The sequence below is a fragment of the Gymnoscopelus braueri genome, assembly GCF_963280865.1.
Source record: "Gymnoscopelus braueri genome assembly, chromosome: 16".
Lineage (NCBI taxonomy): Eukaryota > Metazoa > Chordata > Actinopteri > Myctophiformes > Myctophidae > Gymnoscopelus > Gymnoscopelus braueri.
Window position 1 is genome coordinate 10,454,412 of NC_137616.1, and position 14,800 is coordinate 10,469,211.

Consider the following 14,800-nt stretch of genomic DNA (forward strand, 5'->3'; position numbering starts at 1 on the left):
GTTGCTTCTTTTTGGCTTGTTTTCCAAACCTGGTTTACTTATTTTTCTCTCACACAACCTGGCAACGTGGCTCGTAACGTCGAAACGTCCAGCTGATCGCATTGAGTCCCGTGAGAGGAGGAGGACGGTTGTTGGAACGAATGATCAATCCCATTTATTTATTTTATAAACCACGCTTTAAAAAAGACTGATCCGTGATTTGGGAGTCCTTCGACGACGACGCGAGTCGTCTCCTCACGTTCTCTTTGGCTTTATTTTTCGGAGGACTTTTGAAACGGGAGAGGATCTTTTCTATCACTTGTTATCTATTTGTTTCAAACTAAACTACGGCTCCCATTAACTGAAACGAGCTCCATACACATACTATACTATACATACATTACACTAGGCCCCGGACACATCCTCCAGCCTCGCGTTAAAAAGGATCGGATCGTTTGTTTTCAGTCATGGGAGATACGAGTGAACGCAGCGAAGCGTCCAGTCTGCCACCCCGATGTCCCTGTGGGTTCTGGGGGTAAGAAAGAACTCAACATTCCGGGGTCTTTATTGTCGTTAACCGACCATGTTTTCAAACGGTGGGACCCGTCATGACCATTTAAGCCCCCCCATTTAAAAGATGTATAGGCGAAAATAGCCGATCTACAAACCCACAACGCGACACATTCGTGACGCGTTGTGGGCTTGTAGATCGGTGATTTTCGCCTTTTTGGGGGGGAGTGGGAGGCTGTTTGAATGTATTATTTTCATACTACACTTCTCTATTTAAAAGATATATGGGCGAAAATCGCCGATCTTCAAACCCACAACGCGTCACATTCGTGAAGCGTTGTGGGCTTGTAGATAGGCGATTTTTGCCTTTTTGGGGATTGGGGGCTTTTTGAATTTATTATTAAAAACATTTTCTCATGGTGTTTTAATCAGGATGGGGGATAATTATCTTAGCCACTTAGCAGCACACCCAGAGACAGTGACTGAGCCTTTCAACTCAAACACAACATAATCGTCTGTGTATAAAGCGCTCTAAAACAAGTTTTATTCTAATTGTGGTGGGAAAACCGGTTATAAAACGTGCTAAACTATTATATATATTTTTTTAAATATCCTCACGGCGTTTTAGTGTCCTTTACCAAAGCCCCATTGTTGTTGTTCTGTTGTGCAGGGACTAGGGAGGCCGAGTGGGGGTTGGGAAGTTAATACCTTTTATGTGTTGGCTTTGGGAATACTATTTACTGTATTTTTCACTGTAACAAAACCGTTTAGTGTGGAAGTGAAACGTCTAATGTTGACGTTGTTTGTGTTGTTTAGCTTACAAGCTATTTGCTTTTCAGGAGGTGACGTATCCACAGATTGGAGATGATTTATTGTCGCCAGGTTCCTTTTAAATTCAACCCCCCCCCCTGTTCTGTCTGTTCGGTCACTTCTTGTCGACCAAAAAACAACCACGGATGAGCTAAATAATGTACATAATTTGGTAAAGCAAGGCGTTATGTATCCAGAAATGTCGGTGTTCCTGGGCTTCATTTGAGTTGTTTTGTTTCACCATAATGCATTGTCTCTTCTTGTCAAGTGGTCGATGCCTTTTACATACCGGATGTAATCCACTAATGTCAAGCCGTGGTGACAGCAAACATTTGGCTGTACCGAGATTTTAATCGACAGTCAACGCATTAATTGATCCGCCTTATATGATGACATGACGGATCGATTAATTTATTTGGTCTCATAAAAAAACATACATAGGCTACAACCTCTAAGTCGTTCTGTTCTTGGTACGAAACGTCGATCTGTCACACCTGTCAATGTCAGGTGACGCAAATGGCATCATGTTTATGGTCTCAGAATAACACCTGTGTCCACCATATTCTACCCCCCTGGCATAGAATACAAATAGTATTCGACCTCATTTCACAGTAGTATTTTTGTTTTCTTCTATTTGAGTTTTTCCTTTGATATGTGTTTATGGTGTTGCCACTTATCACGTAACACATGGAGGAAAAAAAACATTTGAGTTATAGCTGCCTTCATTCAGCTGGTGACTGGTTTACAGTATGCACACCTTAGCAGCAACCATTTGGCAGCATGAATACTAAGGTATATGATTGGGAAATGTCATTTTACTGGACCATTATACGATTCCTTAAATGTAATCTAGGGCTAGGCCTATTGTTGTACCAGATGCTAGGAAAGGATAATTCAGGAGAATACATTCTACACTATACTGTCTGTGTTCTCCCCTGTAGGTAAATTCACCATTCTGGACAGCATTTGATAGAACAGATGACTCCCGGGCTGTAATCACCTATAGATTATACCAGGATTATGTTTGGCTTGGTTGGCCATGTTTGAGTAATGTCTTCAATGCTTTAAGTCCATTCCCACATAGCCTAAACATGTAAGGACATTATCCAAAGTCCTTGCATTAAGTCTACCGTGAGACGATATCATTTAATGGCGGAGTGTTGACTCGTAAAGCTATCACCAGCAGGGTTAAAGTGTTGACAATGCAACCCCCTTCATTGGACAATGAATTAGTCTTATAATTATTAGGCTGAGAAAACGTATAAATCTCACCATTTGAATCAGTTGAATCCATTAACCACTTTAAACCTGTCATGTCGTCATACGGTAGTTTGTTGTCGTTTGTTTGTCTATTTAAAAAATAGACAAAATTTAAAATTTCTTTGACCGGCCTCCCCCTGTAGTATATTACTTGGTCCCCTCGTTTTTTCCTTCTGCTCAATATATCTTTGCCCCAAAAAGCCGATCTACAAGCTCACAGTCACAACGTGTCGTCAGCTTGTAGACCTACAGCATATTTGCCAAATGTTCACCTATTATGACATGCCCAGAATAGGGATGCTAGGGTTAAAGTGGTTTAAGTCACTGGTTCTCAACATCAGTTCCGTGGACCACCAAAAGGATATTTATGAGTCCGTAACTCGGAGAGTGTACAAATAGAACCAAATCCATTTGGTTCCATTTGTACACTATTCAAAGTTAAATTAACACAGAGGATTGTATACTGTGTATAATGGGGTCCCAGAGATGGCAAAAGGGAACAAATAGGGGGTCCGTGGTCTGATACCTATCAAACTGGGGTCCTTGAAATTGAAAATGTTGAGAATCACTGGTTTAAGTGGTTAAACGTGTACAATATATGACGGACCTACAGTGTCCCAGTGCATTTGGTCAGACATAGCCCCTATAGATAGAATCAATGGTATGAAAGGCCTATGGTGCTGCAGTCTCAGAGCTATTGACAGGGCTCATGGCTGACAGAAACAGCCGGGCTGATTCATTGTGTTGCTGTTAAAGTGCGTGTGGACGAGAGGTCCAGAAGGTGGGGAATGGACCTACCTCTGGAAAATTGAAGCAAGACTCATTTTCAAACTGTTATTCAGATATTTTAGACTAAAGGAAATACCTGAAGTTTCTCATTCAGTATTTTTTTCACACAAAGGGTCCCATTATCTGGGTTTTGTAACATGTAATAGGCATAATGTATTTTTATATAATGCTAGAAAAATTGTTTGTGTACTTTATAGAAGGGGGGAGGGTAATGAATGGAAACTTTATACCCATTTGTGGTGAGATATTAGCTTTGTCATGGGCCTGATATTTTTATTACATGGGATTTCCAGTGCAAAGCAACATGATCTCTTCACAGACATTCAGGTTGCAGCAGCAGTAGGAGTGACTCAATTTGGAAGAACTGTTGCCGCTTAAATGCCTACCAACCAAACAATGGATGGAGTAACCTGCAGTACCTGATTTCCATATTTTATTATGGCATAGTCATCAGACATCTCAGTGACAGTCCTTTGTAAAGCAGGAAGCTGGAGCATGCATAGTATGTTAGGAGGAGCTCATTTTACTCATCTTTTCTAATACGAGACCCTTAATACAAAGAATGATCCATCCATAGTATTCTCATGATGTGTTCTGCCTTACAATATGGCACAATGCAACAGCTAACTGGCCAAATGTATCACCTGCTATTTGATTACATTACAATCACCTGTTGTTGTTTGCCTATGCAATCGGAGACTACAGTATCTATGAATGAATAACCTTGGTGACTTGCTCATTTTGAGTTGTTTGTACTGAAAGGAGGGGGGGGATCCCTGGATTTCTTATTATGCCTAGTGTGATTGCACATTAATTGGACTCATTGTTCCTCAAAAGCAGCTCACCAATTTCATGTACTAGTAACGTCACTTGCTTTGTTTACTGCACGTGAATGTGTCGATTGTCTTTAGTATTACCCTCGCACATAGGCATGTAAGCTTACAGATGAACTAACAGTCTTAACATATTAGCTCCTTTATTTTTAACCACTTTCGAAATGGCATCCCTATTTATTTAATGTTTTTACTAAGTAAGATACGGTTCAAGTGGTTAAATGATTCTCTCCTAGCACACCGTCATACATTTACAAGCTTAACGGTTTCTCTTATCCAAATTGGATAATGGTATTCCAGTTCCAGGAATTTATCTGAGTGGCAGTGGTGTAGAGATACCAACGTCACATTGTGTAGCAGTACAGTGCATACACTTACACATGGAACAAGCACAGCACAGCTGGCCCTCACATGAAGTATCAAGCAACGCTGTTGTTCAGACTAGCAGCCCAAATTCGATTTCTGACCTATCCAGGATTCAATCCGGTTTTACCAAGTCTGAACAAAAAGAAAAACAAATTGAAACGTGTTTCTCAGATTTGAACCACATTCCAAGGTGGTATAGATATCTTTCCCATCAGACAGAAACCTTGTATCCCCCCCGTAAATGAATGCCCCTCTTAATCATACAAGAGTGTCACACAAAAGCAACACAGTCGTACGACAGAGTATAAATTAAGCATTACTTGTGCCTATGTCGTTGCCACAGAAACAAATGCAGATAGGTCGATGTCTGAATACACAAATCCGATCTGATCGACTTATTTGAGAAACAAATGGGATTTGTTGCATATTGAACAAAGCCTAAATGGACTGTACAGCAGACAGACCACTGTGCCTCTGGCATACAAACATAACATGCTTTCAGGGTTCATGACATCCACTACAGCTCTGATTCTGAACCTAAGGCGTGTTATTGAAATTGCATCTACTAGTGGTCCGTGTGGACAGAAGAACACGCTAGTAATAAAAAGGGTTGCATGTTCAAATCCCAGCTGGGAAATTCTGCATGGAAAAGAAGGCGACTTAGCCACAAAATTACTGCTGTAATTCCTTTGACTGATGCACTTAACCAACCGTACTAATCCAGCAGCTCATTGACCAGTGTACATACACAGTTAAGCATTTGACAGTGAGTTGAGATAAAGAACACTGCCGTATTTACCAGTTAAACATTCCACACAGTGATAATGTAGTTCATAAGTAACCCCTGTCACCCGCAATGCCACTTACTTTTTTCCTTCTTCTTTCAATTGTCCGATGTGAGATTCCTTCATCCATCATCACACCGTCCTCTAATTTTTTTCCACAGTCCCCGTAGCCATAACAACCATCACACCGACCCAACAGCTATGGCACCAGAAATGGGTCGAGGCTCGAGACAAAACATCACAAGAGTTAGTATAGGGCTGGGCAATATGACTTCAAATCAACATCACAATTATAAAAAAATTGTGCCTTGATTACAATTCATTAACGATAAAAAAAAAGGGGAAATTGCCGAGCTGCAAGTTCGTAGATCGGCTACTTAAATGGTTAATCAGAAATGATTTAGTTGGTTGTAAAAAAAAATATATATATATATACAAATTATTTCATGTCGATTTGTTGAAATGAAAAATGTATATAGAAAAAAACCTGGTTCTCCATTATTCGATTAACCGATATGAGCAAGATTAAGTCGGATTTTGGTTCTCATTTCGGTTTCAATATATTATTTGGTTAATTGCCCAGCCCTATTTGATGTAACTATCCTGTGTGTTGTTAAACTACTCTAAGCGGCAACATAACAGCCCTGGGTTGGAGTCAAATAGCAAGCGGCATCATTATTTCTGACATGAAAAACAAAACGGTAGATGGGGACATTTCCATCCTGTCCACATACTAATTTGTATAGTTATCTGGGTCAGGATTAGCAACAGGAGGAGCAGAGCTCCGTAGACATTCCCTCTTCAGGGAAGTCGTAAGAGACCCCAAGACGCAGTCCACCTAGGAGATGTAGCCTACTTCTACTGTGTCCTGGGTTCGCCCCTGGGAGATGTAGTTTTAATGCCATCTCTCCCGGTCTAGCTGGGAGATGTAGTTCTAATGCCATCACAGTGAACTCTGAAAAAGCAAGTTTTTCGTAATATGGGACTTTTAACCGCATGAACCCTTGCGTCCCTATTCTAGGCATGTCATCATAATAGGTGAACACAAGCTTGTACATCCGTTATTTTTGGCAAAGAGATTTGTAGAGGAGGGTAAAAAGGAGAGAACCAAGTATAGACACCTGGGGGACCCTGAAAACTTAACAATCAATTAATCTTCTGTCCCATCTTTGCCTTTCCATGTTTCTAACATTTTCGTTTTCTCTCTTTCTTCAGCTCAAGCAAAACCATGAACCTCTGCTCCAAGTGTTATAATGGTAAGTTGTTGCTCATTCTTGTTGACATTTCCTAAACCACGGGACAACCAGCTTTTGCTGAAGGCAAACTGACTGTACCAGCGAGTTTCAAAGTGGAATGCTAAGAATGCAAAACAAGCTATAGAGATGCTGAGTGACAAATGCACAAACTATTCACTCTGTTTTTAAATATTCTGCTGGTAAACATTGCCAACAGAATATCTCCTCAGTGACACTGTTAAGGTGACATTAATAATCTCATCAGGAAATCAAGAGTCATGGAGGCCCACATTTCCTCCCTGAAAGCAAGGGACACAATTCAGTATAGCATATGTGCTTTATGCTACAGTAACTTCAGTGTCAATGAAGTCCTGACCTTTTTTGTAAGTCAGTTTATGCTTACCACAACAATTGTTGAACGCCACGTCGCATTGTGTCAAGTTTAGAGCATTCATACTGACTCACCGACATCGTCGCAACCAAATATAAAAAAGTAAGTGAATGTCGCAACCAAATATAAAAAAGTAAGTGAATGTCGCAACCAAATATAAAAAAGTATGTGAATATACAGTAGTCTCATGCATCTCCGTGGTAATGAAGCTTGCTTTGTCTTCCCAACCAATCAGAGAGAGTATGCAACATTTTATGCTCCCTACCCTCTGCAAATGTCCTCCACTTTCAACTTTCATCATACAACATGTAGTCGCACAAAACATCATAAATTCACCTTTTATGCTGTGATTGGGGAGATGCGGTTCCATTTTTCTCTGTGTACTTCTAATAAATATAACAAACTCTGATGTGTGCCTTTTAAACTCTGTATCCAGTTTGGGAGGGTTCATTTGAGTTTGTTCTTGAACCCTGGCAGTCATGGTGTCCAGAGACCATGGCAGACCATGAAGACCCCACAGAGTCTCTCCTGTGAGTCTGCCATCACAGACGGCTCAAGTGCTCAGAATAGATTCAATGCACATGAGTGCAGAGGCCCGGCAGAAATGGGTTAGACTACACTTGTGTGTGGAGGAGAGGGTAAAGCTGAAAATTAGGCTGTCCAGTGCATGGTCCCATCGAGCCCTCCAGCTTTGGGAGAAGTGTTTTGAAGTGGGGCTGCGTAATAAGATTCCTAATCATTATTGAATTCACTGGCTTAGATAAGTTTGCACATACAAAGAATTTCACTTGTGAAATTGAATAGCAGTCAAAGAGGTGCACGCACATCCACAAATAGGCTATTTCGATGGGTGCTGGATCAAATGGGCAACACCGTAGAAAGGAGAAGATCCACACATCGTCTTAATGCTCCAGAATATATTTTATTAAGCGGTAGAAAAAAACAATACAATGTTTCGGCCTCTGCGGCCTTCGTCAGGTGTATTCAAGTACACCTGGCGGAGGCCGAAACTCTTTCTCTTCTTGTTTTTATCTCTGAGCACACCTAAATACATTCTGAATCATCTGTAAGTTGGCTTTCGCAATAAATGATTGAATATTGAATAGGTCTATGGGAGTGTCGTAACTCTTTCTCAATAGCTCTGCCCCAGTCCTGCTCATTCAGTTGGATGGGGAATAGAACGGCTTGCTTAGCGTTGCATAGGGAATGGAACCTTCAACCATGGGAGTACTTGTGCCACGTCTCCACACACATTACACCACACTGTCATTAAACGTGGCAGTGTCAATCCTAGTCATTGAGTAACCCTGGGAAAATATCCATATCTTTTCTGGGTTACTTGTTCTCCTATATTTAGTCACTGACAAGTGCACTCTCATACCTCGGACACAAGGTTTTATTATTACTGCTGTTTCACTAGGTCATCACATGTTCACTGAGCTGCCTCTCAAAATGTTATGAGTATGAAGTCACTCTTTAAAATGTAATGCTCTGCATACACTGAGTGTGAAAAGGCGAGTTGTCAGTTATTGTCTCTCATTGTCTTCTCTTAGCCTTAGTCTTCAAAGTATGTTTAACCAATAACCCCTTAAGCCCTATTCAAATTATTTTTTAAGATTTTGACTATGACCTGACCAAAATGGAGACGTCAGGGTGAAAGTGGTTAAACCTGCAATCTGTAACCTTCATTTCCTCTCCGGGATGCAAACCTGGGTCCCTCGCGCAAGCACGACAACTTGGCTGTGTTTGGGCAGAGGATAAACTCCATTTTGATTGAATACTTTATTAGACATAAATGTAAACGGAAAAAAGTCCTGGGGACTTGTTTCCATTGTGGTCCTATAATTGTTTGAGCTTCCTGTAATACCACTTTGCAACCAGTAGTGGTCCTACGTGACCACATAATTAAAATGTCTCCATGGAGCAAGTAGACCAACTATTATAAAATATTGTATTAACATTCAGTACTCTACAATACGGATTGGAGATTTAAGATGAATGTATACTCCATCGCACAACAATCCTTAAGCTAAGAGCTAGCTGTTAGCTTGAAGCTCAGTTCTTGTCGGCTAGTGACTCGTCACTCTACGGCGTTTCAATCAGGCTATACACAGTCTTGTTTTTACTCAACTTGCTTCTCTTGACCACCAGACATTGAGAAGAAGCAGCCAGAGGAGGAGTGCAGCTCCAAGGCCATCCAAAGCACTGCGTGGCACATTGAGAAGAAGCAGCCAGAGGAGGAGTGCAGCTCCAAGGCCATCCAAACCACTGCGAGTAGCCAGCCCCCTGTCTTCAGTAGCGACATGAAGAGCAGTAGCGGTAGCCAATCCCTGTCATCTTCATCGTCCTCTTCCTCATCCGCCAGCTCGGAGGCGCCGTCGACTGAGAACCCCTCACCCTCGTTATCCAGCACAAGGGAAGGTAAGATGTTGCTATCACTCTTCTTTTCAACATGCATCCTGGGGACCCACAGGTGTCCTTGAGGGTGTTTCAGGGGGTCCCCAGCTAAATTGACCTAATTTTCTAGAGAGAGACTTGCGAGTCAGTCTACTAATGGTACTATGCTAGGAGACTGCTTTGTAATGTTCAATCACTGTTACGGTGGAGAGATGATAGAAGTAATGAAAAGAAAGCTGTCTATTTAAGTCTCAAAATGATGTACTGTAATGACTGTTGTTTAACCTTTCAAATATAATTTTCCACAGGTGCATCATGTACAGAAACAGCCCAAGGAACACTCTGCACACCCACAAAACGCCCCCGTGACTCAGGTACTGAGCTCGCCCGATGCCAGAGGCCTATTGCTGATGTTTTGACCAATATTTTGTAAAAAAGTGCAAAATCTTCTAATAATTTTGAAAAACATAGATGAAAGTTACTATTTGAGAACGATTAACTTAACACATTGGGTGCCAGAGGTTTATTAAAATATTATACTTTGAGTGCCAGGATTTTTTTTAAATGTTGAACCTTTTTCAAGTAGTCACAAAATATTTTCAGTGATCACCGTCCTCACGGTGATCCCCTCATTACACACATACAGGTCTCGTACAATCGGGGGAAAAAATTTTAAAACATTCGGTAATCCGTTCCATAGTTGCAGCCAGTTGAAAATAGTTAAATTAACATTGTAAAAAAAAAAAGTACACAGGAGCCGAGATACAGGTTTTTGAAGTCATAAGTTAACCAGGAGGTGGATTGGAGTCTAAATCTTGTAGGAGTGATATCTCCTGTTGCTGTGAAGGAAAAAAAGAAGAAAAAAAAATATATATATATTATTATTTTATTTTATTTTTAAAACCGTATATATACGGTTTTGGCACTCAACGTTAGTATGGCCAAAACCGTATATATACGGTTTTGGCACCCAATGTGTTAAAAACCCACTCAAATAACTTTTTGATAGGTAAACACAAACTTTATTTTATTTAACTACTTAATCCAATCTACAAGCTCACAAGAGCTTGTGTTGTGAGCTTTTACATCTGCTACTTTTCTTGGCGAATGTTGCATCTTATGATGACATGCCCAAAATAGAGACGCCAGGTTTAAAGTGATAAAAAATCGGGACACATCAGCTATTGCCCATACCGATGTCAAATAATTTCCGTCTGGCTCTAGTCACCTCTCTCATTCCTCGTGCGAGAATCTCTAAATTGTAGTTGTACCCCACTTTTGAGTTTGTTCATCATCTGTCAAGCCATCTGTCAAGCCATAGACCACACATTTCACAATTTCATCTTCTTTGACGTCTTTCTATTTTTTCAGCCTCGGGGCCAGAAAGCGAGGCATCGCCGGAGAAACGGCCGCGGACGGAAGAAGAGGATGAGGTGGCGGGGAGCCAGGAAGGGGCCCCTGGAAGTTCGGGGCCCAAACAGAAAAATCGCAGACGCTGCTACCGCTGCCAAACCAAACTAGAGCTGGTACAGCAAGAGCTGGGCTCCTGTCGCTGTGGTCAGTACTTCATCTCTCATAAGATCAAAATCACTTTATCACGTATCACTTGACTTTAGTCACTGTTCCTATCAAAACACTAGCCAGTCGAGTCTTTGTAAATTAAGCTCCTGCTATCTGTGCCACAATAACAGACTTGCTTTCATAGTCACTTAGATTGCTTTTTGTTTTGTTATGAAATCGTGGTCTACTGGACCTGCTCAGCATTTATATATAACCAGCATGATCGAATGTTAATTGCTTGATTTTCTTGTGCAGGCCACATGTATGGAAGCATCTGCATTCGTTATTTTTATACTCGTTTATTTATTTATTCTTTTCCTTTTCTTTATATGTCAGTGCAGTGCTAGTCTCTCAAGCCAGACAACTCTGCCACAATCTTCAAATGCAATGCGTCTGTAATTATGCCCCCTAAAAGTTCTACACAGGAAGCCGGTTTGTCATTTTGGTTCAAGGAAATATATATTTTTTAGTATCTTTAAAATCAACATTTTCCATTTCTGTTAAGCAGCAAGCTAGATAGGCTTTGAAGAATTTGATTTAATGTAGAACCTTTGTATGAAGAATTTGATTTAATGTAGGACCCAACATTTGCAGTTTCAAGTTGGAATGGAGAGGAAAATAAATCGGTCAAATATCCGATGTCCAATGCACATATGGTTTAAGATTGGCTGTTGTAAATGACAATGCAGTAGGCAGAAATGCTTCTTGTGCAGGTACAAAAACGTATCCAGCAGGTATAAAATAAAAAAGGTTCATGAGTACGGTTAAATGATAGCATAATAGCCGCAGATGTAGAAACTGACCGCTGTGCGTATGGTCTCTTGGAACAGGTTAGACATCGTTTAGCAGCAGATATCAAGCACTGTATGCTTAGGTGTCAGTGCTAGTGTGCTGTTATATAAAATCAATAAACACTGGAGGCCGTGTTTTATCGTGGTTATTGGCACAGCTCTGCAGGGCGATGCCACTCTACCTCACATTGTGCCCATGTCGCAGCACAGCCGTGCCAATAACCATGATGAAGCACTCCCTCTGGTGGTTTTATTGTACTTTAAGTACTGGTAAACCTGTGTAACAGACAGTATTAGTAGCACCTGAGATGCAGCAAATGCTGAAAATGTCATGAAAATACTGGTGTTTAAATTAACCAAACATAATTATTTCCATAAACTAATTACATTAAAAAAACTCTATTATATGAATAGTAACCTCTCGTACGTTTATTCCATGACAACACAATGGAAAGTAGCAGTTAACCACTTAAACCCTGTATACTTAATTGACCAAATCTCTTCCCTTTGAACCCACAAAAAGCCTGCACTGACCAAGTCCCATCATTATCTTTTTAATAATGTATTATTTCTATCAACTATTGCACTATTCCATGTTCACCACATAACTCTCTCTTTGACCTCCAGGCTACGTGTTCTGCATGCTCCACCGTCTCCCTGAGCAGCACGACTGCATGTTCGACCACCTGGGCCGCGGGCGCCAGGAGGCCGTGCTCAAGATGGTGAAGCTCGACCGCAAGGTGGGCCGCTCGTGCCAACGCATCGGCGAGGAGTGCTCCTGATCGGGCTACGTCAGTGGTTCTCAAACTTTTTTAATTTCAACCATCCCTCCAGTTTGATATGCATTAGGCCACGGTCCCCATTTGATACCAGTTTTATCTCTGGGACCCAAGTCTACAGTATAAAATCCTTACTCTTGACAGTGTACAAATAGAACCAAATGGACCCTCGGTTCCATTTGTACACTCTGAGTTACAGACCCACAAAATCCTCAAGGACCCCTTGGGGGGTCCCTGGACCGCAGTTTGAGAACCACTGGGCAATTTCACCGCCACCAGCCAGCCAGCCATCCAATCAGAAAGACGAGGCACTTAAAAATGTTGGAGGAGGGAGGAGCAAAGAGGGAAGGAAGGGGACAGAGGACTTGGGGTGGGTGACGGGAGGGAGGGAGGGAGGAAGCATGATTGCAATAGCCTGCATTTTGACCCTATAATTCTGGATCCAAGCGTGACCCAGTCCTTGTTTTGAAGTCTTGATACCCTGCCCAGGAATGCTGTTTGGACCATAACTGTGGACAACACCACTCTCAGGGGGGGGTGGGGTTGGAACAGGGACCCTTGTGGCTACTAGTCTGTGGAGCCGCATTCACTATCGTATGCACATGAATACACACATACAACACAGCCTTAACACAGCCACTCGTCAAAGAGGGCTCTGTGTGGAGAAGGATCGGTCGGCCACAATCTGTCGCAGAGCGAAGCCTCCGCAGCAATTTCCTCCTCTTTGCTCACTCTCCTTGTATCACTACAGAAAAGTTACCGGAAACAGACACTGAACCGTCAACTGTTTCGCTCTGGATCTATGGTTAGCAGACTTGTCCCTTTCTCTCTTTTCCCCCTCCCCCCATAACTTCGTGGATGTGGGGAATCCCATTACCAAACCTCAGGTTGTCATTCATTTTAAGGGGGCGTGTATCTTCTCTGATGGCCCCGCCTTCTTTTTTTCATTTTTTTTTCTTTCTATCAGATCAGTGCATGGTTAAGTTGTCGATTACAGGAAACTACTAAATTGACTCGAGCTGTTTTCCTGTGACTATGAAGACTGTCTGACCCTTATTGTGTCGCCCCGTTGTGGTCCCGCCTCAACCTAGTGGTTTGGATTTTGCACGGTCATGTGAGTGTCTATTCAGGTTGTGAGCAGTGCGCCATTTGTTAATGAGATAACTGTACACAGGAAAATTCAGAGTGTTTCTTTAACTCTGAGAGGATACAAAATGATCCAAATGGACCTGTAAGGTTACATTTGTAAGCTCTCAGAGTTACAAATGTATAAATGAACACAGAGTTTTACTGTGTAGTGGTATTGAGTCTTTTGATTTAGTATTGGCATGTTTAAGGTTGATTAGATCTGTTTTTTGTTTGGGTTTTTTCTCCCTTTTTTTTAAAGCCGTTTGCAGCTGGTCTCACACCTGTGAGAACAAACCAGGAAAATCAGAACTTGGCGTGCTAAAAATAGCACAATAACTCCTCTGTTGAAGTTATTATTTGTCTGCGACCTGGCAAGAGCATCTCAAGACACACTTTTTGGTCCTCCTCCCCACCGGTGACAAACGCTGGACTAGAGGCCGTACAAAATGATGACCTGATGTCATTTGGAACACCCCCATGGCAGACCTTTTTCACATCCACCACCCCCTGTTTATTGAGTTGTACACTGTAAAAATCCTCCGATTTATGCAAATAGACCCATAAGGGTTCTTGGATAAATGAACACTGAGGATTTTACTGTGGATTGTTTCTCCACTTTACTTTAAGGGAGGTGTAGGCCTCATTTTCACTACACTAATGACATTTTCTCAGGAGTACAAGAGAATATACGGTATGAGGAGCTCTAATCCAAAATGCTAAATATCCATTTTTGGAGAAGAAAAAATATATACTATATCTGAAATTTTGCAGATATCTCAACAATATAGACGACCCTCTCTGTGAAAATGATTGGCAGCCAGGGAATTTTATTAACTAATTAACTAAAGAAAAGTTGAATTATTTGGTTTAATGGTGAGTACTATAGCTGTGCCTGGGCAAGAGAAGGTGTCATTTTGTTTTGAAAAGGGTGGATATTTTACTTTTAGGAAGGAAACTCATGTACATTAGTTAAGATATAAGTTATTAGTGAAGATTCACTGCTGTCCCAAGAAGCTAGAAACGAGAAAGAAAGGTTTGTCCCAACCTCAAATTTGTGATTTTAGTATTGAGGCATGACATAACATACGGTAAAGAGGTTTTTGTTTTGTTTTTTTCATTTACCAGGTAATCAACATCCCTTTGGCGGTATTTTTCTGTTCAAAAAAATAAAAAAAGCTCTTGTTGGC

The 14,800-nt window shown here is 41.3% G+C and overlaps 1 protein-coding gene across 1 annotated transcript; it reads left to right on the forward strand.

Moving 5' to 3' along the window:
• The first annotated feature begins 90 nt into the window (after positions 1–90).
• Positions 91–12,850, forward strand: LOC308103180 (AN1-type zinc finger protein 3 homolog). The gene is made up of 6 exons (XM_080453076.1): positions 91–514; positions 6,548–6,588; positions 9,110–9,379; positions 9,664–9,729; positions 10,727–10,912; positions 12,334–12,850. Exons 1-6 carry the CDS (start codon positions 447–449, stop codon positions 12,486–12,488), a joined length of 786 nt encoding a protein of 261 aa, XP_080309202.1. The 5' UTR covers positions 91–446; the 3' UTR covers positions 12,489–12,850.
• The last annotated feature ends 1,950 nt before the right edge of the window (positions 12,851–14,800 follow it).